The following is a 26,670-nucleotide window of genomic DNA, read 5'->3' on the forward strand; positions in this document are numbered from 1 at the left end:
ATAGAATCTATACCAATGAGAAAGTTCCTTGCTCTTTAGCAAATCAATTCCTAGTTAGTCTCCAAAATAAGCTCTTAGGAAGAAAGCAATTAAATCCACTTTGATTTGAAGTTAAAAGTACCCTAGTCTGAACCCAAGAGTAAGACTTAGACTTCTATAACATGTACATCTTGCAACAGTAAATAGAATATCTGAATATTGAGTACAGTTTGGTAAGTCGCCCTGAATTCTGACAAGGTTTGAGTTTTTCACATAAAAAGTTTTACAGTAATAGAAAATTCACTCTCTGTTCTGGTCCTTAATTATGAGCACTGAGTCAAGAGTGTTTTCTTGCTGAAAGTATTACCTTTTCTATTAAAAATGAAAAATTACTTAATTTTATAGCTCCTTCCTATTTCCAGCTATCTAGTCTTAGCTAATTCAGCTAGGATGTAAGAGGATTTATGAAGAAAATTCATGCAGCTCTTTAAAAGTCCTGTCCTAGAATACAGATTAGGAACAGATTATTCAGTGGATTATCTTTGGAGAGCAGCTTGTATCCTGGAATATGGCCAACCCTGTAAAATAGGAATGGCAGTTGTTTCTAATTGCTGAACAAAATTCCATATAATGCAGACAGATTGAAAATACAGACATGCATAAACATTACACTAAAAATTTTTGCTCACATGGGCACTCCCTCATGGAAATGGTTGTTAGAGACAAAAGAAATGAAACAGGATATTGCAAGGACATTGTCCATTTTTTTCAAGCTTATGAAATGCATGCACTTACCTGGAACCCTTCTGCGGAGACAGGCTAGACTTGTCTCTGGTAGATTTTATAGTGTCTCGTTGGCAGATGCTGCAGATGGTCCCCCTTTCTTCGGTCAAAACATTTCTGGCAAACCTTTTTTGGCCAAGCATTGTCTGTCAAACTAAGGGCATAATTGTCACTTGATTTGAATGATATAATTAGAACATTTTTATATCTTACTGACTACGTGAATACATCTATAAATAATTTGTCAAGAGGGTTAAGGAGAGAATCTAGACTACTCAAGGCACTTAGAGAACTTGCATGGTTCTATTGCTGCCTTTCTCAGTGATTTGCTCCTTGACCCATGGTAGTTTCCTTGGTATGTTTATACCACAACTTTTCAGTCCTGTAATGGTGATGACAACGCCTGTGATGCTTTAGGAACATATGCATGGGGAGGAACAGGGAAAATATGTCAAAAACTAGTAAATAATGTTGGGAGCCACTTTTCAGTGGTATTTTCTAAAAAGCAGGAAGTAAAAATCTATTACAGCTGAGTTTTCTGTATAGGACACTCTCAAGAGTTGAAATGATTTGAAATACCATGAGTTGGGAGCCTGATCCCAAGTAATGGGAGACTCTACTTTGATATGGAGCTCTTGAATAGATTCCTGAGCTGACTGTTGAGGAATCAAATGTTGCAAATGAGTTAAGGTTGCTTAAAGTATCACCATCAAAGGCATCAGTGAAAGAGGGTTCAATATGAATTTGCAAAAGCACAGCAAAGTTTGATGGCAAGGTTGTTCACGCTATTACTTGCTGCAAAAATCAAGAAAAATCTACTAAGAATTCCTTTAGAATGATTTGCACAACAGGAGCTGCAAAAGATAAGGGTAAAAAGCATAAGAAAAATCCTCCTGTTGAGTTATGAGGTTCACAGAGACCCCCTTGGTTTCTAAACTCCTGACTGAGTCTAGGTACAGTTGGATCCAATCATAATACCAAACCTGGTCAACAGTTCGTGTCTATGGGGTTTTAGCAGGATTTAATCATTGATTAATTTGACATTCATAAAGTGATTGAAAAGGATTTACTATAATTGCAAGGGTGACTTAATTATAGATCCCAGATAGCAACATTAAAACTATACTTGCTGTAGAGTGCTGAAATGAACTCACACATGCATGCACACAGATACAAAGGTGTGTATATAAATGTTCAAGGGTTACACCTATTAAAAGTTCCCTGTGAGTTCAGTGAAATATTCATTTCAAATGTCCTGGAATTTCTCAGTGGGCAAGAGCTGGGTCTCATGGAATGGAGGATATTGCTCGGCTGATTCAGCTTTTTGTGATTTTTGAAAATCTGTCCTTCATTTTTCACAAACTTGAGAGTTCATGAGTTTTGAGAGGCACCCCTCTCCGAGGGAGATGCGGGTTGCAGCCTGCTGCAGTCCATAAGAGCTCAAAGTGCCTCACTAAGGCCTGCTATTTATAGGGTTGCAAGATGCTTAGTTTTAGTCATCCATACATTTCCATCCTGGACACAATCCAGGTCTGTATTTAGTGGTACTTCCAAATTCCAGTAGCAATGGTAATGGAGTTACCAAAACTCCATCAACAATGTACCATTCTACTTGGCTGTGATTAAGGCAGGGAAAGTTCCAAGGCTTTCAGCAAGTGATTGATTATTCCCTCTTTCATCCTTCACCTTAGCCAGGCAACAGGAGTTCCTGATACATGTGCTGCTGCTCCCACCTTAGCCATGCAAGGGCTCTTGGTAGAGTCAAGGGACACTCATCAAGGCTTTATGGGAATTCCAGAGATTGTAGAGCACACCTAAGTAGGAGAGAGGGATGCACTATCACATCAAAATAAAATATATGCTTGTGCATAGATAATTTATGTGTTTGTGTGTATTTAATTTTAAAAGTGATTTCTCAAGGAACTTTGCTTTTTCACTTTTGACAGTCATACATATCTTACTTGTAATTGATGAGTGCTTGCACCTTTTATTGTCTGCATAAATAACAAGTTCCCTCTGTCAAACCTGAAGTTCCAGAGGTTCTCATATCCCCTCCCTACCTCCAACTCCCCAAAAACCAGCATGTCATGCTAATGCAAATCATACAAACCTTGGCATACAATTCCAGCTGCTATTCATTCTGATATAACCTCATTCTTGCAGTGCCAAGATCAAAATAAGTGCATTTACACATTCACAGTCCCAGAAACAACACAGCACCTTCTATACCAGGGCATTAGAGGCAGCAGGGTGTGTAATGCTGATGGTGTGGGATAAAGAGATTTGCTGGTAGTCCAGGAGACTAACTGGTCCAGTTTTAGGAAAGCATGTAATCACAGTATCATAGAAACACAGAATTGTTTAGGCTAGAAAAGTCCAGTCCAACTGTTACTCCAGGACTTCCAAGTCCACACCTAAACCTTGTCCCCAGGTGCCACATCCAAACTTGATCTTAATCATTTAGACTTTTTCAGATCCTCTAGATCTAATGACATTTTCTCTCATGGTCATTTGCATTTCAATCATTAAAATAGTTCAAGGAATATCACAGTGAAGTGGTTAGAAAAGAAATGCCTGTGATCCAGTGCAATATGCAGCATCAGATGATTTCCTGTGCTCTAGGAGCCTCTTCCAAGACTCCTCTGGCACATTTAGGGCCCCAGATTTGAAACCAAAGCCAGAGCTCACCCCTGAGCTGACTAAATCAGTTATGAGGACAGTGGAATATCTCAAAAGGCTAATCTTTTTCATATGGTTACCAGAGGACTGGTGTGGAAATTTTGAATTCTTGTCTAGTGCAATACATTAATGTAGAGAGCATTTAACATCTGATTAATAGTACAACATCCACAAAATAATTCTTCATAGAGAAATAGGGATCTCCTGCCAAATTTCTCTGTATGTTCAGCAGCTATTCACAAATCCTTGGAGAAAGATGTGTCATTCAGTTCTAAGGAAAATATACTGATCATAGGCTTGTCTGCCTTTTTTGGTTGAACAGCAGACTCATACTGAACAGACTACACTCAGGAGAGCTGAAAACTGGGAAGTTGAATTCCTTCTAGCTCTTGCCATGCTCAGCATTGAACTCCTGTGTTAAAATGTCTCTATGCTCATGCTGTTCAGGGAATTCAGGTTCCTCAAGTTTCCTGCTTTAGGCTCTTCACCAAGTCTCTCTTCATTTCTCAGCAGCTGTCCTTTCAGGACAGAAATACCAACTTCAAATAAGAGGAGGCTACCACACTGCTCAAGCAACTCATGTAACACCCATAGGGGACTACAACTGCTCTATACAGTATGGGCAGATGTTATTTTGGGTTCTAGTATCCATTGCCAATGAGTGCTTGTAGAAATCACTGATTAGGGTGTGAAAGAAAAGCAGTGTTGACTTATCTGGTTCAAATACAACTATGGACATAGTTGAAAATAAAGCTGTTTGTGAATTGATCTATGACAATACATGCAATGTAGCATCTTATTAAGGGTTAAAATAGTCCCCAAAATTCAATATGATTGTATTTATAAAGCACATCTCTCCTGAGCAGTCTCTTCTCTTTCACAGCTGCTGCAAAGTGTGTGCTAACTAGCAGTTCCTTGGATGTAGTGATCTTAAAAGTCTAGAGTGCTAATTCTGTTGCTTATGTCCCCAGCTTTCCACTGGATCCTTCACCCAGACATCCTGTGTTTGCTGCAGTATGAGGTGCCATCTGGGATCATATTTATCACAGGTCCATCCCTGCTTCCAATATTGCCTGTCCAATATTTAAATTAGGATATTGACATTAGCACTGCCTAAAAATCCCTGGCAGAGCTTGCCTGGTGCTGTTGCCCCTTCAGATGTCCACACGGCTGAAAACCTCCCTAAGGCAGAGGAGACTTGAGTTTCTACTAGTTGTAGAAATCTCTTCACTACTTTGTCTTGTTCAGGTGGTCCATATCAGACCCTATCACAACATCCCTCATTTTCCTCCCATCTCTCACAGAATTGCACAAGCAAGGAGCACTTTGACATAAAGCCTAAACCCCTCTCATTCCCCCTGTGTAATCTTCCTACACTTTCCATACTGTCCATGACTATGCTCCTGTGATGCACACTGCCCTGCTTTACCTCCATAATTCTGATCACATTCCCCTTCTTCCTTGAAATATTCCTACATTTGCAGCCATTCCTTTGTCATTTCTCAGCTTAAGTGTTCTTCCCATGAAATGAAGCTGATTTCAGACCCTTATCATCAGGTTAGTAGTCTCATGGCAGATTCCTTTCCTTCTCTGTCCTCAAATACAGCTGTCTGAAAATCATGGAGAACTCATAGATGAATTTGTGAAGCTTCCAAACACAGTGAAAACTCCTACTTAAGAATCCATTATATCAAAGTATATCAAAGCATATCAAAGGACTGCCAGATGACTAAGGTAATCCCATGGCATTAAAAGGATTTAAAAGATGTGTGGGGACGTGGCTTAGTGGTAGACTTGGCAGTGCTGGGCTAATGGTTAGACATAATGATTTCAGAGGTCTTTTCCAATCCAAATGGAAACCTCATAAAACCCATCACATTTTGGAGAGTACAGGCAGCAGGAGAAGCAATTGGAGGAGTGGTTGTTCTGATTTCTTGTCCTGCTTTTGTATCTGCAGGCTCTTTAGGATACTGAGACACAACCTTCATCTCTTTTATTTTCCCCGTGTCTGAAAAACTGTTTGGCATTACGTCCAAAATACTAAATGGCAGTCATTGCCAAGTCCTCCCCTTAGTTATTACCTAGGATTTGCAGGAATCTTTAAAAAAAAGATGTGGTTTCAATATAGATTGCTTAAGTTCACTTCTATTGGGAAATGAATATTTCATATCAGTGTCCCTATATTCTAGGAAAAGAGAAAAAAAAATGTACTTTGTTCAGTGTCTTGATTCTATCTTAAAAACATTTATGGCAATGTGAGACATAGCTGCTAGAATGTCACTTTCTGGTCTAAAGTTTCTTCTTGACAGACTCTGTAATTCATACATGGTGGAATACCATCCTTCAAAATAAATGGCAACACTTGAATTCTAGAATCAGGATATTAACATATAGTACTTTTGAGGTAAAAAACGTATCACCATCACCTCAAAACAGCAGAAACTGATAGTGACTTTGGCAGATGAAAAATCATGCAGATTAGAATGATACTTACAACTCTTCTAGAAAGAGTAAAGGTGTAGGAAGGAGTCTGAATTACTTGCTCTTTATTTCCCCCCACTGCCAAAAAGCAGGATATTAAATCCTTGCAGGGTTTTTGGCTTGCAAGTGCTGCTGGTTTGGCCCTACTTTCATTAAGGTAGGGCCTGTCTAGACAGGTCAGTTTTCCCTGCAGCCTGTCATGGACAGTCTGACAGGGAATCCTCAGCGTCTGCTGCAGCAGCTTTTCTGCTGCCCTCTGTGTAAAATGAGAGCTTCTAAGAATGTTAGCAGAGGGGAGGCAGAAATGTCAGAGTACTGCTCTGTAGCAGTACTGCTCACCCCTGTACTTCTGCTCGGATATGACTGGACACTGAGCCCTGGAGAGGGTAAGAGCACATTTTCCATATTAACAGGTTGCTTTTCAATGCAGTGTTGCTCCATTAAGGTTCACGCTTTCAGTGTTATGTTGAAACATGTTCAGTGTTATGAGCAGAACATGCTCAGTCCATAATTTTGATGTGACATCTAGTTAGGAAATTTTCCACTGAACTAATGTTTCTAATAAATGTGGCTGAAGGAATAGGCTGAGGCAATTGCTGGAAGCAATAAATGATTTTTGAGGAAGAACTACTGAAGACCATAACTGGTAAGACTTAAAAGCTGCAGGTAAAGAATAGGCCACCCATTCTTTACCATGGCAAATGTGACCAAAAATTTCTGTCTAAGTGTGAGCACCTGTGAAAGTAAGCTGAATGTCACAGGCTGGCCATGGAGGGGCTGTAATGGCCTTGCTGTCCCTTCTGCTCTAGTCAGAAATTAATTTCTGTAGATCCTAATGCAGCTGTGATTTGTCTCCACTACATTTCAAAGAAAGTGAATGCACCTGTCCTAGGGGGAGCTTTAATTATAAATTTGTTTCCAAGTAGGTTCCACAGAGTGGTATTCTTGGAAGTCTTGGAGTGAGTCTAAGCTGAACACGAGAGGCAAATAAACAGAATAACTAAACGAGAGGCAATTAAATCCCATAATCTGGGATTAGAGGATGGGCAGTTTCAAGCACGCCGCTCGTGCACCGCTATTCACACTTCTCCTGCCTCAATAGATGCATCAGCAGAAGAGGTCTGGGCAGTAGATCCCATCCAAGAAGGTGACGCTCAGGATGCCCTTTCTACCCCCTGCCAAAGCAGCTGAGGAGCTCTTATTACAAAGCAGGTGAGTGGGGTGGGCAACCTGGCAGACAGGAAGAGGTAATTGGAGCAGCGAGTAACTACAAGAGCAGGAAGGAAGGGGAAGGGAAAGGAACTAATGAAGTAGCATAGTATTAACCCCTGCAGGAAACTGTCATAACCTAAAATAAGCTGCCCTTCTGAGATCAAAGATTCATGTAGCCCAACTTCCTGTCTTTGAAAGTGATGCTCAGGAAGGAGCATCATCATAGAATGGCACTTCTACAGAACTCTCCTACCTCCAGTAATTTGTATTTAAGGAGTCACTAAGGAGAATGCAACAAATGAGTACTTAAGACCTCATGGTGGAATTTTAACTGATTAATTTCTCCAAGCACTTTTTAAACTCATAAAGCATTCTCTGAACACAAGGCATGTTGCTGTGATCCTCTACTGACCAAGGCTAACCCATAGAAAGCAAGATATCATTGCTGCTCTGCGGTGGAGCAGGGCCCGGAGCAGGGTCCCCTCGATGGCTCCAGGCTGCCATCCCCTGGCACTGGGTGTCTGCAGCAGAGGAGCTGCTCAGCTGCTGCCCCGGGAGCTCCTGTGACTGACAGGAGCCTGATGGGGCCCTGGGACCAGTGTTAGCATAGGAAACACATAATCACAGAATTATTGTATGCAGTGCTTTATTGAAGAGTTCTGGGAGTCAGGGTACAGACCCAAATCCAACTGCAACAAGGACTCAAAAAGCATACACTTTTATACCCCTTTGTTATACAACTCTATGTTAATTATTAAGCCCCCATTGTTCCATTGTATACAACCAAGCATGAATTTTGGTAAATATCTTTCCTTGTGATTCTCATGATTCTGGTTTAAGATAATACTCATATTCAGCTACCAACAAACGTTACGATTATGTTGTCCATCATATGATAATTAGGTATGGTTTCACCTGACTTAGTAAAGAACAGATTTATTTCCAAGGCCTATGTATCTAAGTACAAATCATTCTAATCCCCCCTTCTCCCCTGATTACATAGACAAAGTTATACTTGATTTGCTTAAAACAATAGTATGAAAATAACATCCCAGTTGCAGTGGAGCTGATGTTCCATTTGTCAGCTTTGCGGCCTCAGAAATAATTTTTAATTTTAACCCTGTACTACCACCAGCACTCTATCACTATCACTGCTCCCTTCAGGGAATAACGCTGGTGGCTTCCTGCCGAGGATCCCTACAGGAGCGGCTCTGTCCTCAGGGCCAGCTGACAAGGCCCAGGCTGAGGAGAAAGCTGCTGCGGCCTGTGCTGTCAGAGCGACAGCCAAGGCCTGAGGGGAAGGGCCCGGCCACCATCCCAGCTATGTCCTGGGCTCTCTGTCCTCTGCCTGATCGCTCACGGTGACTATACAATGGCTGGGACACGACTTTCCTGAGCTCTCCAGAGGGCCAGGGGAGTCACGGTGAAGGCAGGGCTGAGTCTCCATAGCCATCACGTCAGAGCCACCAGTCCGGCCAGGGCTTCTCCTGCAGCCCTGATACCCCCAGGGCACTTGAGGGGCCTCTGGAGCCTGGACCTACAGCCTTCCCTAAATGAGGGCTGGAAAAACAGAGCTCGAGCAAAGGGACATGGATGTGCCCTGCAGCACTGCTGGACCTCAGAGCAAGCCCTGCCTCTGCCTTCATCCTCACCCGGACAGGGACTCCAGGGTGGCAGCTGTAAAATGCTGCACTTTCAGAGCTGCTGCCCAGCTTGTCTGTTCCATTTGCTGGTGAAAAAGTGAGAGACAAAGCCTCATCGACCCCAAGGAGCCCTGGCTGACTGCTGCCAGCAACTGGGCTGCTGCTGTGCTGCCCATGGGACAACACATGGAAGGAGGGAATGGCCATGGAGCTGAGCTGGCACAGGGCCATTGCATAGACGCCAAAGGGGAACACTCTGGATTCAGGCTGTGAGCAGGGAGAACACACTCGGGCCCCATTCTGATGTTTAACCTTTCAGCTGGCAATGGAGCTGTGCTGCAGAGAGTCTCTCCGGGGTAAGAATAGCAGCTGCTGCCTTGGGACACAGCACACATGTCCAGCTCCTCCACGGCAGCACATTGCCCTGCGACATAGAAGGCAGCCTACCCGCCCAGGAATGTCTTCAGGCGCTATTCGTGGAAGCAAATCATCCCCACAAACAGGCACGACCCCGCACAGGAGTCTTAGGAGAGCGGGGCTATTTTGGGCTTTTGACATTGAGGAGGAAAGGAGACACGTGATGGGCTGATCCTCCTGGTAGGGGCCTCCTCCAGAGCTCCTGTCATCCTGGTCCCCTCCTCCAGCAATGGCTCTTGTGGAGGCTGAGGGGCGGTTTGGTGTGGCCTTGGAGCTCAGGAGGTGAGGGCAGAAGCTCTCTGTTAGTTTGCTGGCGGTGGCAGGGCCAGCCCTGAGTGCCATCAGCAGTGCTCAGGGCAGGTTTTCCCTGAGGGTGTCACCCTGTCCTTGAGTCCAGCCATTACAGATAAAAGAGGTACTCACAGATATTGTGTGCCATCTGGACTCTACCCAGACCCACCCGAAGCTTTGGAGATGCCCTCAGGTGGGTCTGCTCCCAAGATGAGCAGCCAGCTTCTAGGTGGGCTTGGGCAGGCAAAGGTTCACGCCAAGAGGCCCTGGCTATAGTGACAGAACCATGGTCTTAGTGACTGAAATTGTATCTGTCAAGGAACTGTCAATCCTTCACAGTGCAATGCACTGCAGCTGCTGATGACTCTCTCAGATATTGGCATTTAGGGTTTGTGAGAGCCAACATCACAAGCAAGAGTAAGAAAAGGGAAAAGGAAAAAGATCACCCGCTCTTGATTCTCTCTTGGGAAAGAAGCTGTGCTGAAAGGACAGTGGGAGAAGCATTAGGAGGATGCGAAGGCAGGAGCTGGGGAAGAAGCTGCTGGAGACAGGAGAGAGCACAGGCTGGATTTTCAGGAGTCTCCACAGCAATGGCCAGCCTCTAAGTTTGCGGATCCTCAATCCAGCACTGGCACCAGCTTCTCTTTTGTCCTAGAGAGGAAAAGTAAGGAAACTTCTTCTGCACTGCAATTGCCCAAGGAAAACAAAACCCAAAAGAAGGCACTGGTCATAGTGTGTATGCAGAGGAATCTACTACAGTCTTTATTCACTAGACACTGAGGTGGGTACAAAGAGTCATGGCAGAAAGGAAGTGACCAAGAGGTTCACATTTTGTGTAGTCCTCAGGTTACTTTGCTGCCTCATGACATTTTCATTCTTCCTCTTCAATCCTCCTATGGAACTCCCTGCTCTTGGCTCGGAGCTTGTTGACCTGTGACTCTGCAATGTCAGCCCGCTCCTCGGCTTCCTCCAGCTCGTGCTGGATCTTGCGGAACTTGGACAGGTTGACATTGGACAGCTGCTCCTGGGAGGGAGAAGGAGTTGGTAGTGAGAAGTTTGGGGTTTGTGGCTTTCATTCCTACTATGCCTTGGCCTGGGCAAAGCCGCAAACCTCCAAACTCCACCCACCACTGCTTGTACAGTCTCACAGTGAGACTAATGAGATATCCTCAGAGTCACTCTCACTTATCCCCTTAACTGAACCAGAAGCCCTACTCTTTACTGAACTGTCATCACAATGAAGAAGCTGTTCTCAGACAATCAAAAATTATGGGGCTGTAGAACTGCCCTCAGTTTATCCCTGACTGCTGCATGCACAGAAACAGGCAAGGGTTCTTGAATTATTCTAAAAGTGAAGTGCAAAGTGCTTTGTGGGGGACCTTCCAACACCTTCCCTGTCTACTATCAAAATTATTAAAAAAAAGGTATTTCCAAAATTTCTTTATATATTGTACTACTGATATCATTAATAAAATTTCTCAAAGGTTTCATCGTGGTTCTAATGCAAATAATTCTATGTGCATTTGCCCTCCTCAGTACTCTTCTTACAGGCTCATTATTTTCATTCTCAAAGGTGGATCTGCTTTATGAGCCTTTCAGAGAATTTGAAGAACTCCATTAATGATGACTGGAATCTTCTAAATTTCTTATATTTGTCTCCTCAATGGCTAGGCTACCCTCTGAGAAAGTGGTGCTTGCCAAGCACTCAGGGAGGTACTTACAGCTTCCTCAGATTGTCTCTTGTAGGATTTCACTTTCATTTGCAGCTTGTCCACCAGATCCTGCAGCCTGAGAATATTCTTCCTGTCTTCCTCAGACTAGGGAAGTTGGTAAACAGGAAGGAGAGTCAATTCTTTGTTCTGCATCACACAAGGTGAACAATTCCCCTTGGGGATGGTGTGTGTAAAATGTGCCTGGCTGTGAGCAGACGGTGTCAGGGCAGTCTCCTCCTGCCTTACCTGGTAGGTCAGTTCCTTCACCCTCCGCTCGTACTTGCGCACACCCTTCACGGCTTCAGCGCTGCGCTTCTGCTCAGCATCAACCTCCCCTTCCAGCTCCCGCACCTGCAAGGACAAGCCCAGCCCTGCAGCTTCCCTGACAATGTCTCTGCAAGGACACGCTCACTCACACCCAACCCCAGCCCTACACACCCTGGCCTCCAGCTTCTGGATCTGCTTCTTCCCTCCCTTCAGTGCCAGCTGCTCGGCCTCTTCCAGACGAAGCTGCAGGTCCTTCACTGTCTGGTCCAGGTTCTTCTTCATCCTCTCCAGGTGGGCACTGGTGTCCTGCTCCTTCTTCAGCTCTTCTGCCATCATGGCCGCCTGATCAGAGCAAAAGGTCAAAGCCATTTTTAGGACAGGAAATATTTTGGGAAGAGTACATTCACCATCAGCAATGCCCAGAGCAGCCAACTCACATCTGTGATGGCCTTCTTGGCCTTCTCCTCAGCATTGCGGGCTTCCTGGATGGTATCCTCCATTTCACCCTGGATCTGGGCAATGTCTGTTTCCAGCTTCTTCTTGGTGTTGATCAAGCTGGTGTTCTGTGCATTGGGAAGGACATGGCAAGAGTTGAATTCTAAAATCAGCAATAGTAAACCTTTTGCCTGAACAAAGACTTTCCCCTTCCAGATTCCAATTCTTACTGTGGAATTATTGTTACAATGGTACTTTACAAAATATCAGGCATGGGCTTGGGGAATGGGTGCAAAACACGCCTTTCCTTGGGGACAGCAGTAGAGAGGTGTTGCTAGTACTGCTGGTCCTCTGGTAAATTCCAGCTCTCTGTGTTTGGTCAGTGTCAACATAGCTCTTTGCTCCTTGTCCTCACCTGGGTATGGAGGAGTTGCACACGTTCAGTGGCATCCAGAAGCTCCTGCTCAGCCACTTTCCTTGAGCGCTCTGTCTGCTCCAGGGCTGCCCGGAGCTCCTCAATCTCAGCCTGCAGCAGGTTTGCCCTGCGCTCCACCATGGCCACCTGCTCCTTCAGGTCGTCCTGTGTCCTGAGAGCATCGTCCAGGTGCAGCTGAGTGTCCTGGAAAGATGGGGAAAAGAAATTACCAGGTGTCAGTGGTCGCTTGAGTGGCAAACATGTCAGGCATCTCATTTTTCTCTTTTCTGTAGCCTTGCTGAACAGACCTTGAGCACTCCCTGTGTATTTCTCAGGTTCTTCTGTGCCTCTGCAGCCACACGATTGGCATGGCTCAGCTGGATCTCCATTTCATTCAGATCTCCTTCCATCTTCTTCTTAAGTCTCAGAGCTTCATTCCTGCTCCTGATCTCAGCATCCAAGCTGCTCTGCAAGGACTCCACAACTCGCAGGTGGTTTCTCTTCAGCTGGTCAATCTCCTCATCTTTCTCTGCTACCTTCCTGTCTATCTCAGCCTTCACCTGGTTGAGCTCAAGCTGCAGGCGCAGGATCTTCCCCTCCTCATGTTCCAGGGAGGCCTGGACAAGTGGACACAAACAATGATAATATCAATAAACTTGCTGCTTCCTTTCAGGGAATGAAAGACTATTTCCAGAGATCTCAGCTGTCTGCACTGCCCAGCCAGAAGAGAGGACAACCCAAGCTCTTTACCCCTATTTCCTCATTTATTTAGTGCAGACACCACTCATTATGGTCACGTACCTCAGCTTCCTCCAGAGCAGCCTGAATTTCAGATTTCTCTTGCTCAATCTGCTTCTTGACTTTCTCCAGCTCATGTATTGCCTTTCCTTGCTCGGCAATCTGCTCCGTCAGGTCAGAAATCTCCTCTGTGGGAACAAAGACCAATGGCATTGTCAGGAACAGAGCACAGTGGGAAGGGTCCTATCCCACCAAGGTGACAGGCATCTCTGCACACCTGCAGGCACAGACCCATGAAGAATGGGGATAATGGCTGATAGTGAGCAAGGCCAGCGAGGAGCAGAGGGCCAGGGACTTACGCTGCAAGTTCTTGTTCTCCCGCTTCATTGTTTCCAGGTGGTCCAGGGACTCCTCATAGGCATTCTTCATCTTGAACAGCTCCGTGCTGAGAGAGCGCGACTCCTTCTGCGAGGCCTCCAGCTCAGCCTGTGTTTCCTCATACTTCTGCTTCCATTCTGCCAGGATCTGGAGAGAAACGGGGTGTGAGTCAGGCTGTGGCCATCATGGGGCCATGCTCTGGCCAGGAGTGTTGGTGCTGGAGGCCCAAAGACCTTGTCAAAGTTCTTCTGCTTCTTATCCAGAGCAGCACAGGCAGCATTGGATCTCTCCACATCAATCATCAGGTCCTCCACTTCATTCTGCAGCCTCTGCTTTGTCTTTTCCAGGGAGGCACATTTGGCATTGACAGCCTCAACATGTTCCTCTGCATCCTGCAGACGCTGTGCCAGCTTCTTCCTGCGAAGTTGTAAGCACAGGTCTTAATTGGAAATGAAAGTTGGTGTTGATTGTCATATTTACCAGAGCACTGAGACAGTTACTATTTGGTCATAAGGCAAATAGTGCAGAGCCTATCCTTCCCAGTCATTTTCCCCAAGTTCTCCATAGAATTTTAGAGTCACAGAATTGTTTGGGTTGGAGGGGACATTAGAAATCCACTAATTGCATGCCATTAGCAGTGACACTTTCCACTGGACCAGGGTGCTCCAAGCCCTGTCCAGCCTGGCCCTGAATACTCCCAGGGAAAGGGCAGCCACAGCTTCTCTGCAGTCTTGCTATCTCTCTGCACTTTTCAAAATCCCATACATGTCCTTTCTCCTGCATTGTTTTTCACATAGCCTGTTTTCCTTGTGTTTTTCCGTTTCATATAACTCCTCCACCTTCTCTTAGGCTTTTGCCTTTGAAAATCTCAGTGGTGTCTTTAAATTTCCCTTATTGGTGTTATGCCAGCCTTCCACTCAGCGCTCACATACTTGGCCTCCTCGAGCTCCTCAGTGCGCTGAATTGCATCCGTCTCGTATTTGGTTCTCCATTGGGCCACTTCACTGTTGGCCTTGGACAGGGCTCGCTGCAGCTCCCCCTTGGCCTCCTGCTCCTCCTCATACTGTTCACGGAGCAGGTCACAGTCGTGGCGAGCAGACTGCAGGGCGTGGGCCAGGGCATTCTTGGCCTGGTGGTAAAAATAAGGCAATAAGGAGTAGGTGTTTCCAGGGAAATTTCTCTTACTGGAACTTATACACTGATGTACATCCCAAAGAGATAGTGGTTAACTGTCCTGATTAAAACATGGGAGTCCTGCACTGCAAGGTCTAGACTGCATGACCTAAAGGGGTGATTTGAACTTCTAACTGGATCATCTTTTGAAGTCTTGAACACTTCACAAAAACCAATATTGTGTCAAATATTTATTTCATATGTAACATGAATATCTTCACCTTTATCTCTTCTTCTAGCTGCCGCTTTAGTTCTTCAATCTGCTGGGTGAAAGCCTGTTTCCCTCTAGACAGCTGAGAAATTAAAGCATCTTTTTCGTCCACCTGGCGTCCATATTCACCTGAAAAAGTTTTCAGGTGAGAAAACATTTTAATAGCCAAGAGAGCAATTTATGGGATTCTCCCATTTCCAAATTACAGATGGAAGGACTGTACCAGATTCTGTCTGCAGACGAGCTCTTTGAGCACTAAGATCGCTAATCATGCGCTGATTCTGCTCCTCCTTTGTTTTGTATTCACTCAGCTGGTCTTCCAGTGTGCGGCACATCTTCTCTAGATTTGCCTAGATATCAATTACACATAACAAAATGAGTAAATACCTTGATCCTGCCTTCTTGTAGCAGGAAGATATGTCCAGAAGATGCAGTTGAAATATCTTGGGACTGCACATACACCCACACTGCTACACATAAGATTTGGAGAAATAATTTATAATATAACCTGATAAAAGTTTAATAAAATAAGATTAAAGAAAAAATATCACATTGATATCAAATTCCTAATAAATAAAATTGTACCTTGGCTTTAGACACAGACTCTATGTTACTGGCCAAGTCATCAATCTCCATCTTCATCTCACTCTTCTCCTTCTCCAGCTTCTGCTTCACGCGTTGCAGGTTGTCGATCTGCTCCCCCAGCTCAGCTGTGCTGTCCGCGTGCTTCTTGCGCAGGGCGGCAGCCGTGGCTTCGTGCTGCAGCGTGGCCTCTTCCAGGTCACGCCGCATCTTCTGGAATTCTGCCTCACGCTTCTTGTTCATCTCAACCTGAGCTGCTGTGGCCCCTCCTGCCTCTTCCAGGCGCTCACTGATCTCCTCCAGCTCCCTGGACAGGTCAGCCCGATGCTTCTCTGCTTTAGCGCGAGAGGTTCGCTCAGCCTCAATTTCCTCCTCCAGCTCCTCAATGCGGGCCTGCACAACACCAGGGACCCTTCACACTCATGCCCTCCTCCTGCCTGAGCTGAGCCTGAGCATGGGAGGGGAAGGAACAGAGACTTGCCTGCAGCTCCTTGATTTTCTTCTGGAATTGCATGCCCAGAGCTTGCTCATCCTCGATCTTGCTCTGGATCTGGCTGATTTCAAAGTCTTTCCTTTGGACCAAGTGAACCGTGTTAGAGCTCAAAGAGAAAAGACAAGTGCTGCAGCCCAGCACTCAGGTAGCCCAGAGTCACACTTACTTCTTCAGTTTCTCATCCAGCTGCTGCTTGTCATTCTCCAAATCCATGATGCTGTCCTGGGCCAGCTTCAGGTCTCCTTCCAGTTTCCTCTTAGCTCTCTCCAGGTCCATGCGCAGTTTCTTCTCTTGCTCCAGGGACCCTTCCAGCTAAACACAACAAGACCCTCAGGGCTCTGCCAGCCAGGTCAGGCTCCATCATACCTGTCCTGTTCCTGCTCTATGTCTGTGTGCTTACATCATCCACTTGCTGTTCCAGCTTAATCTTGGCTTTGGTCAGAGTATTGACTTTGTCCTCCTCTGCCTGCAGGTCATCCAGGGTCTGCTGATGGGCCTCTTGGAGGGCTTTCTTCTCTTTTGTCAGCTTCACAATGGTCTCATCTAGGCCTGCCATCTCCTCGGTCAGGTTTTTCACCTTTGAGAAGAAAGGAGCAAGCACAGACAGAAAATGGTGCTTAAAAACTTTATAACAAGACAAAGATTTTCCAGAGTGCAAGTGACAGGTTCTACCTCCTACCTTGTTTTCAGTGGCATGTTTTTCCTTCTCCACCTTGGCCAGTGTCAGCTCAAGGTCATCAATATCCTTCTTCAGCTCTGAACATTCATCCTCTAGCTTTCTCTTCTTGGCTGTCAGTTCAGCATTGATTTCCTCCTCATCCTCAGCTCTTTCAGTCACTTCTTTAACTTTTGCTTCCAGCTGTATTTTCGTTTTGATGAGCTGGTCACACCTTTCCTCAGCATCAGCCAAAGCATCAGCTTCCTGGTAGGGAGATGCCATTTTAGGGATATGCTTTTTGAGGGAATATTGAGATACTTAACCTTCATAGTGCAGGGTCTTGAATAGCAGTTTTGTAGTTTAAAATCTGATTAATGTTCCAACAGAATGACATATAATATAGAATTGATTTTTTATAGTTAATTTTGAAACGGCCAGGTTTAAAAGCTAAAACCAAATAAAATCCTTTTTAATCAACCTGACTACATGAGTATCTATATATTTGTACAGGGTATAGAATCCAATATTATCTCATAATATTAAGCATTGGATCAAAGTGTATAATCATAAGAATATCTCAGCATACATCATAGAAATGTGTCAGCCAAGTAATATTTTGACTACTGATACCTCACAGTCCGTACAGAAGCTAGTTATGCCTTTGAGAACACCACTGAAAGCACTACAATTGAACTCAGCTAAACTGAAGTTTCTATGTGGTTTGAAAATATGTACCTGTATATATCGACCTGATACTCACAGTAGAATTATGATAAAGCCCACTAGTGGTACTCACAGCCTGCACTTGGAGCTGCAGGTCATTTTTCTCCTGCACCAGTTTCACCATTTTCTCCTCCAGTTCCTTTCGCTTTGCCTCAGACTTCGCAAGCTCTTCTTTGGTTTTCTCAAACTCTTGTTTCATGTTGGCCATTTCCTTCTCAGACTCTGCACTCTTCAGCAAGGGCTTGATCTTGAAGAACAGCTTCATCCATGGCCAGTGTTTGACATTCATGAATGCACGAATGTTGTACTGGATGCAGAAGATGGATTCCCTGAAAGATAAGTCAAATTAATATTTGATATTTACACCATGATGACACAATAAGCCAAGTACAGTGAACCTGATTTCAAGAAAAATGTACCTCCTCTCCACCATTTTCTGGTACTCCACTCTCATCAGGAAGCCCCTGCACCTGGCCTGAGTGCGGGTGATGAGCTGTGCCAGCTTCTCATCCCTCATCTCTTCCAAGAGACCCACCAGCCCGGCTTTGAAGAATACCTTAGGTAAGAACATAAAAACAGGTGTAGTGTCTGTACTTGTTTAACATAACCTGATACCTTGCCCTCCATGACAAGCACTATGGAAATTAGGAGCAAAACCACAAAGAATATATGTAGTTGCAGACACTCTTTTATAACTCCAAGCTTCTGGTAACTTGCAGTTGAGGAACTAATATTGTCAGACATTTTCCTTTTATTTTTGTTCACTCTTGATTCTTTTATTCTACAATTTAGTCATTCATTAGGAACTTGATTAACCCTTAATTAAAACATCTTATGGCAATGAATTTCAGTTCATTTAAGTGTTGAGTTACCAAGAATCAGGTTGATTTATTTTACACTACTACTTATACCCTCTTGGCTCATTTAATGTACTGTCTGGAGTATCTGAGTGTCAGTATCAAGCCATGCAAACCAAAACCACGTAGCACTTGAAGCAAACAGATCCTGTACCTTAGTGTGACCAAATTTATATTGAGTATGGTCTATATCAATTGATCCAAGAAGTTTCTCACAAGCCTTCTTGCTGTCAATGAACTGTCCCTCTGGGATAGCACTGGCATTTAATACTTTGTACCTGAGGAAGAAAATGGAAGAATTAGCTTTGAACTCCAAAATGTTAAGGGTCTTTTCCAACCTAAGTGATTCTATGAATATGAAAAGGTCTGTTTTTGACCCAGATGGCAGGTACATGGCAAGAAAGTCGTAAGAACTGTTATGAACAAACAGCACTTGTTATACTGAAATTTTAGAGAAGGCTTTAGGGACAGCAGGAGAAGGTTAGATTTCAAAAGCTATTTGAGGTGGACAAGGTGATCCAGAAAGAGGATGAAGTCTGACCTCTGCTTAAAATCTGCATACAGGACTCTGTTGGGAAATCCTTTCCTGCAAATCCTGATTCCTTCCAGCACGCCGTTACAGCGCAGCTGATGCAGCACCAGCTCGTGCTCCATGGCCCCTGGCAATGCAGAGCATAAATACATGCATTGATCTGTAACACAATGGGGAAGAGCTGCACGACACTGAAAACCTTCAATATATACGTAAGTCTCTTACCAGGTGTTTTAGTTTCATTTGGGATGATGCACCGTACAAAATGGGGGTGAGTGCTTCTCAGGTTGGTCATCAGCTTGTTTAAATTCTCCTAGGAGAGTCATTAGAAAAAGCTGATATTAGCAAATGTAATTTCTTCTGTTAGCATCAAGTCCTCTGAAATGAGGTACTATAAAGAAATTAGCAAAACCCTAAACTGAAGCTCTCTGCACCAAGTTTTTCTGAGTTTCCACAGATCTTTGCTATGATTACTTAGTGTATAAAGTTCTTCTGAGCAATGTGTAGGAAAGACTCTACTCTTAAACACACAATTTTAATACATTTCACTGACTCTAGTGATATCCATCTTTCATTGGATGTACCCAGACAGATAAAGTAGTGCCCATATGAGGCAGTGTGAAGCATTCTACAGTAAGCGTTTAGGCTGGGTCACATGGAGCATACTACATAAAACCTTTGTGTTTTTCCCCGCTAAAAGCAAAAGGGATGAAACCAACAAGCTGAGTTTTAAATGTCTAGATTATACATTTATCTTGTAGATAAAGTGAGATGAATCCCAGCCTTAAGCAAATGGAAAAGCTGTGCATTCAGTGAAATGAAGTATGAGTAGATTAACTGGATTTATTCCTAGCAGAATGTGGCCCAAGAACTTCAAAATCTTTTAACAGAACCAAGCCAAAACAAGACAAACCATAGCAATTGATGTGTTTAGGCTTTGTCTTAGGAAAAAATAGTGAATTCTCTACTTTACCCGGAAAAGAGCTGAGACAGTCTGGAAGGAAGAACCCTTCTTCTTGGCACCTTTCTTTCCAGCACCAGCACTTGCCTCAGCTAAATTGAAAATAAATAAAACAGGTTTTAGACTTTTTTTTCCTTCTTTGATTCCTTTTTGCAAGCTGTACATCAGTGAAAACATGGAATTCAAAGAACCAACCTGCATCTGCTCCACCATAGTTGGCAAAGAGTAAAGCCAGGGTCTTCACAGATGATTTCTGGTACAGCCCAATGACAGTTTCATTCAGAGGGTCCTTGTTCTTCTCCAGCCAGCCAGTGATGTTGTAGTCCACTGTGCCAGCATAGTGCACCAGGGAGAAGTGGGCCTCAACCTTCCCTTTGGTAGGTTTTGGCTTCTGGAAGTTGCTGGACTTGCCCAGGTGCTGGTCATAGAGCTTGTTCTTGAAAGAGGTGTCAGTTGCCTTGGGGAACATGCACTCCTCTTCCAGGATGGAGAAGATGCCCATGGGCTGGGAGAAATCACAAGGGAGACTGATTGTAATTTATCTTTCAGAGCAATAATGACCTTCACCTAGGCACAGTATTGGAACACAGACTGAGATACACATGAGAAAATATTATTACTTAATTCCATTTGTTTCTATCAAGTTGAACTGATCACATTGATACTTACATTTTTTAACACAAAATTACTCATAAAAGAAATAGAAATTAATTTTGTTTGTGTTGACAATGTGCTTTGTAAAATCAGAGCACTACATTCTTATTCAGTGGAACTCAGAGCACACACAGTTGTGTCAGACAAGTTGAACACGAGCCAACAGTACACCACTGCAGCAAAGCCACCAACTCATCCTTGGCTACACTGTGCTGCTAACAGCTCAAGGGAGTTGATCTTTCCCTCTACTCAGCTCTGAGAAGAAACATCTGGAGCGCTGTTGAAGCTCTCCACTACCCAGCACAAGAGAAAAAAGAATATAGAAGATCCCTCTGGAAAATGAGACCAAATAATTACAGAGATACCATGCATGTAACTGATTTGAATAGGAAGCTCATACCTTTTCAATGAGCTCAATGCAGGCAGCCAGGTCCATCCCAAAATCAATGAATGTCCATTCAATGCCCTCCTTTTTGTACTCCTCCTGCTCCAGCACGAACATGTGGTGGTTGAAGAACTGTTGCAGTTTCTCATTGGTGAAGTTGATGCACAGCTGCTCAAAGCTGTTAAACTGGAAATAAAATAAGAAAGACATGTATTTGAAGATGCAGCAATCATTGCAAGACCTCGTATTTTAAAATTAGGTCAGTTAACTTGACTTCTCATGCATTTCTTCAGTCTGTTTTATAACATTATGTAAAAGAGAAAAAGATCAAAACTAGGAAATTTTGATAAAGAAATTTTTTTCATTGACAGAATTTAGAGATTAATCATACATCCTGTTTAAAATGAGATTAAATTAAAGGGAGAATAAACCCAAGTTTAGGACTATCATGATTACATATTTTTATACTGTCTTGTCCCTGATCATATAAACAATAAACTTTTTTGATTGGACCATTTTTTTACCTTTGATTTTGCACATCTTGAAACAGTACAAGTCCCTTGAAAGGTCATTTATTTTTTCTTAAAAAACACAAATAGCAATAATCATGTGATGATATTATGTTTTCTTTAAAAATGTGTTATAATAACATTCAGTTGTCACATCCAAATAGCTCTTACCAAATCTTACTTACATCAAAGATCTCGAAGCCAGCAATGTCCAGGACACCAATGAAGTACTGCCTGGGCTGCTTCGTGTCCAGCTGCTCGTTGATGCGAACAACCATCCACAGGAACATTCTCTCATAGAGTGCCTTTGCCAGGGCACCAACAGCATTGTGCACCTACAGGGGGAAAAAAACCAACCTGGAGTTACAGTACAGGGCAAAGAATCAAATGGATATTCATTCTACAGATGGTTACAGGTTACATCTTTCTTACCTGCTGTGCTGTTTGGCCCTTGGTCACGTATTCATTCCCCACCTTGACTCGGGGGTAGCAGAGGGCCTTGAGCATGTCAGCTGAGTTCAGACCCATCAGGTAGGCAGCCTTGTCAGCAACTAAAAGGCCAGAGGAAAAAGGAAGAATTTTATGTCCAATAGGCTTTGAATCCTGGAACATTCCCTAAAGGCTGAAGAGTTCAGATTTCTGATCTGTGAAAACTTTTGATAGACTCTTGCAGAGGGAATCTTTGTAACATCACACTTGCCATTATGCATATTGAGCTTTTGTAAAAGAATTTCTGTTAGAAATTCTTCACTGCAGCATGCAGAAAGTAATGAAGTTTTCAAAAATCTCCTGGCACAAAACTGAAAATTGAAGCTTGCTAGTCTGAATGTGTGCAGTACACACACAGCTCAGGAGCTGCAGTAACAACAGTCAGGTACTGATCTGCATTCAGGTGATCAAAACCACAAAACAGTTAGAGTGGAACACAGAGACAATGTCTCTTCTCCTTCAGATCCACAGCCTACAGCCTTTTCTGAGCTTTTGTTTCTGATCTTCAATAAAATTTGTTGGGCTTCAACTTGGTACCAGTGGTGCACCCCACCTGAATTGTCCCTTAACTAGAGGAAGCATTGCTTACAGAACTGAAGATGGGTGTTGTAGGTTCTATGCCAACAAAGGAAAAGAATGAAATAACACCGCCCACAGATGACTTCCCTGAGCATCTGACAGGTGAAGGTGCATGGGATCATGGTTCCCTGTCACATTAGAACTGAATCACTGGGCTGTTTCACAATTGCAAGCCATACTGTAGCAAAAGTATGACTAAAGGAACATCCATAATGCCTGTATTCTTGAAAAAGTATGAATATCAGTTTAAAGTATTAATTGTTCCTAAGTTACATAAATCCTGAGATCAGGGAACTCGATGCACTGAGGACAAGAAAGAGATGTTTTTTTTCTTGGATAATTGTTTTCCTTGGGATCTGAAGTCCAAGAGTGAAGAACTTTTGCTGTCTTCCACATATGTAGTGGCTTACAGAGGGTTAATTATCAAGTTTGATAATACCTTCTGTGCCTTCAGGCTCTGCTTGCTCCTCTCTTGGTTTCTGCTTAAACTTCAGGTTCCCGTAGTGCATGACAGCCCCTGTCAGCTTGTAGATGGCTGTCTTTTCATCAGCAGTGAAGCCCAGGATGTCAATGGCACTCTGGTAACACAATGAGCAAAGTAAAATATTTGCAAGTTATCTGATGTATTACCTGTGCCTGTTGACTTCTCCTGCACATTACTTACATCTGTTGCCATCAACTCCTCCTTGTCATCAATGCTGGGAACAGTGATCTCACCCTGACTCACAAAAGGGAAGTCAAATGGGTTGGTGGTGATGAGGAGCATTTCTGAAAACAAATGTGTTCATGGGTTGAATTTAATTAATTTTAAGTAATATGGTTGAATATTACTCAGAGATTTTCCCCTCAAAAGTTCAGTGGTGTCTCCTACCAATGAGCTCTGGCTTCTTGTTGGACATGATCTGATAAAAGATGTGGTAGCTCCTTTCCGCCTTCAGCTGGAAAGTGACTCTGGACTTCTCCAGCAGATCTGGCAAGGATGGTAGGACAGAGTCAGGCATTTGTGGGAATGTACATGGAGATGGGAATTTGGGAAGAGATGGGAGCAGTCCAGGAGAATCTCTTACAAGTTTCAATGTCAGCAGAAGCCAGTTTGCCTGTGGCACCAAAGTGGATTCTGATGAATTTACCCTGTTAAGCAGAAGCAGCAGCAGGTCAGCCTGGATGTGTTCTGCCGATGTGTCCTTTGCACGAAGGACTGCTCAGGCATCCTGTGTGTTGCCATGAAGGGGAGAGATTTTGTACAAAACAAGAACTTACAAAGCGTGAGGAGTTGTCATTCCTCACGGTCTTGGCATTTCCAAAGGCCTCCAGCAGGGGGTTGGCACTGATGATTTGATCCTCAAGTGTTCCCTGCAGGAACATAATTATTCAGTGACTGTGTTGAGTTGACAGGGCGATGACAGGCCATTTCAGTCTGTTCTTCTTGACTTACCTGCATTTTGCCTGATGATTTTTCCTCCTTCTTCTTGTCCCCACTGGCTGCAATTGTTGCAAAGTACTGGATGACACGCTTTGTGTTGACAGTCTTCCCGGCCCCGGATTCTCCGCTGCCAAAGCCAAGGGAGAAGCAGAGGGTGTGTGGTCAGGCAGGAGGTCCCCTGGCCCCGGGCAGCCCCGCAGGGACCCGCGCAGGGGGTGTACGTACGTGATCAGGATGGACTGGTTCTCCCGATCTGTGAAAGCAGAACAATGAAAGATGTGTTGGCAACTGAGCTGTGTAATGCTAAGCTGAATGAGAAGTAAAACTGCAAATGCAAGTTGGGAATTCTTAAAAAAGTCCAAGACTATCCAATTTCCTTCTATGCCCTAGGACTATTAAGCATAAGCCCAAATCAACATATTGAACAGTCAGAAGCACCCAGACCTGAGACTAGCTGTGTATTACTTGCTCTTCACATGGTTTTCCTCAAGAAGTGAAACCAAAATACCTACCAAAGTTCAAAATACAAAAAATCCCCAATTTTTTCTTTCTTATCAGTGAAGAAAAGTAGAAAACTGAGTAAAATACTATTTCTACAGTAGGTTTTTGTACAGATAATATCCTACGGTAAGTCCATGAATGCCTTTAAGTCAATAACCCTTGAAATTGTTTGCTATGTAAATCGAGCAAGTTCACAGTCATGCTCTCTGGTGGCTCTATCTGTTTTCTCACTTGCTTCAGTGAGATCAGCAGGGCCTTTTTGGTTAAATTGCTGTGAAAGAGGTTAAACACTCACCAGTCAGCATGAACTGATAGGCGTTGTCAGAGATGGAGAAGATGTGTGGAGGGGCCTCCTGGCGCTTCTTGCCTCGGTAGGCCAACACCACCTCGGGGTTGTACACCGGCAGCCACTTGTAGGGGTTGACAGTGACGCAGAAGAGACCCGAGTAGGTCTGTGAGGAAGGGACACAGCACGTTGGCTTCCCCTGAGCCTGGCCCAGCCACTCCTCAGGCTGCCCAAAGGAAGCTGCTGCCACTTACGTAGATCATCCAGGCTGCGTAACGCTCTTTGAGGTTGTACAGCACAGCGGGTTCGTGCAGGTGGGTCATCATGGCCATGTCCTCGATTTTGTCATACTTGGGAGGGTTCATGGAGAAGATTTGATCTTCTTTCACCGTCAGGGTCTGCCAAAAAAACAGATAGATCCACATGTATCACTAAAAATCTCAAAATGGGGATCAAATATTGTCCTTCAGCCTTGTTTTTGACTCACCTCTCCCCCTTCAGTCTTGACAGTGACTTTGCCTGATTCCCTGCTCGTGATTGTCCCTTTCACAAAGGATTCTTTGGGATGAACCACGAAGACAGATGACTTGGCATCAAAAGGTTTGTTCTGGGCTGCAATTCTCTCCTTTTCCGATTTTCGGAGGTAAGGAGCAGCCTCCCCAAAGATGGCCATCTCAGCATCTCCAGAGGCCATGTCTGCACTTTACTGACGATATGTCAGCTGATGACTCTGAGGAGAAAAACATATGGTGCTGATTATTTATTTGGTAAGATTTGGGAATATTTTATCCTGTGCCTTGGTTTCTCTTCATACTCATGATATACTCATACTCAGGGTATTTTAATATGAGATAACTAAAAACTTAATTTATTTGAAAATAAGAGGCTTTCATGGACGTAGTCTAGGTCTTCAAATGTTCATTGCTGACCTTTTCAGAACTGTGGATTTGGTGGTTTAAGAATACTGTGCCTGTAAGAAAAGAGTGAATTTGTTGAACAAATTTCACGAAGACATCACTATTAGGAAAGGAAGTAGAAGAAATTGTAAAAAGGATAAACAGTGAAATAAAACTTTTTAAAAAACTTTGGTAAAGGTGACTTATAGTCTTGGAAAACAGTAAATCTATGGGACATTTACCTGCTTAATGGTAATGGAAAGGTAGTGAGTAATTAATAAATTTTGCAAATGAAGTTCTCCAGTGGAAAAAAAAAATAAAAGAAGGGCAGGCTTTGTGACCTTTTAATATTCTGCCATAACTACTTTGCTCTATGCATTTCACATCCTTTACTACAATACCTAAATAATTTCACCCCTAAAGTTCTGACTTAGGTGAAATAAAATTCAGTCATTGAAATTGGATTTTTCAAGGCTATATTAAGGTCTCAAATAAATATTATAGAAAAAATCTAGGAAACATGAGTTCTCAAAAGTTTGGGGTTTTTTTAAAGTGTTTCTTCAAGTGATTTATTAAACATCTAAGGTACTTAAATTTAGCCAACTGCACTTGAAAATCCTCTAGCTACTTTAGTAAAATTTATTCCCTCTTTATTCCTTGGGTAATAAATATATTTTTGCCTGGAGTAAGAAAACAGATACCTAAGATAGATGAGAATGCTGGCACTCAGCAAAGGTGGTTATAAGGTCTGTATGTTCAGATGATTTAATAATTAATATGTTCTTAAGCAGAATACAGGATTTAGCTTTTTTTTCCTGCCGTGCTTATCTGGTCCCATTCTCCTCCTTCTGTAGCCAAGATGGTAAGGCAGCACACCTTGATTTATGTAAGGTCAGTTAAGCAGAATTGAAGAATGCCCCAATGGGGATTTTCTGTTCTGTCATCAGTGCTCAGAGGCTTCAAACACAGCCTTGGGCACCCTCACCACTTTCTGTTGCAATCCCACCACGTTTGCATATAGGGTGAACCAGTGAACTTTCCTGATACCCCATCCCAAAGGATCTGTCTCTGCCCCTAAGAATTAGTAAATGAGCTTCTTACCTCTCGTGACACCAGATGTGTGGCTTGTGGGCTGGCAGCTGGTCAGTACTGTAAAACAGAAATGGCAGTTCCCAAACTGCTGCTGCACAGAAATCAAGAGTGAAAACAGGCAGGTGCCTTGAAAACAGATTGATAATGGAGTCCCCTCCTGGACAGGAGCACCGGAGGCAGCAGGAATGTGGTGGCACATTAGGCTGCCATCCCTTTCCTGCCAGCCTGCAGACCCC

The 26,670-nt window shown here is 43.7% G+C and overlaps 1 protein-coding gene across 1 annotated transcript; it reads right to left on the reverse strand.

The window, feature by feature from the left end:
* Window positions 1–10,224: 10,224 nt before the first annotated feature.
* LOC136369347 (myosin heavy chain, skeletal muscle, adult-like) lies at window positions 10,225–25,176 on the reverse strand. The gene is made up of 38 exons (XM_066332129.1): window positions 24,934–25,176; window positions 24,701–24,844; window positions 24,456–24,612; window positions 23,885–23,912; window positions 23,672–23,786; window positions 23,497–23,589; window positions 23,304–23,367; window positions 23,108–23,206; window positions 22,901–23,004; window positions 22,676–22,814; window positions 21,601–21,719; window positions 21,354–21,503; window positions 20,675–20,845; window positions 19,816–20,125; window positions 19,633–19,712; window positions 18,885–18,972; window positions 18,669–18,786; window positions 18,282–18,405; window positions 17,690–17,826; window positions 17,344–17,599; window positions 16,569–16,811; window positions 16,290–16,466; window positions 16,056–16,201; window positions 15,878–15,968; window positions 15,400–15,789; window positions 15,038–15,164; window positions 14,825–14,943; window positions 14,363–14,559; window positions 13,664–13,847; window positions 13,412–13,577; window positions 13,116–13,240; window positions 12,623–12,931; window positions 12,315–12,518; window positions 11,902–12,027; window positions 11,636–11,806; window positions 11,444–11,548; window positions 11,207–11,302; window positions 10,225–10,509 (listed from the first exon to the last, which is right to left on the reverse strand). Exons 1-38 carry the CDS (start codon window positions 25,138–25,140, stop codon window positions 10,357–10,359), a joined length of 5,832 nt encoding a protein of 1,943 aa, XP_066188226.1. The 5' UTR covers window positions 25,141–25,176; the 3' UTR covers window positions 10,225–10,356.
* Between the last annotated feature and the right edge of the window lie 1,494 nt (window positions 25,177–26,670).

Source organism: Sylvia atricapilla, chromosome 18 (assembly GCF_009819655.1).
Source record: "Sylvia atricapilla isolate bSylAtr1 chromosome 18, bSylAtr1.pri, whole genome shotgun sequence".
NCBI classification, from domain to species: Eukaryota; Metazoa; Chordata; class Aves; order Passeriformes; family Sylviidae; genus Sylvia; species Sylvia atricapilla.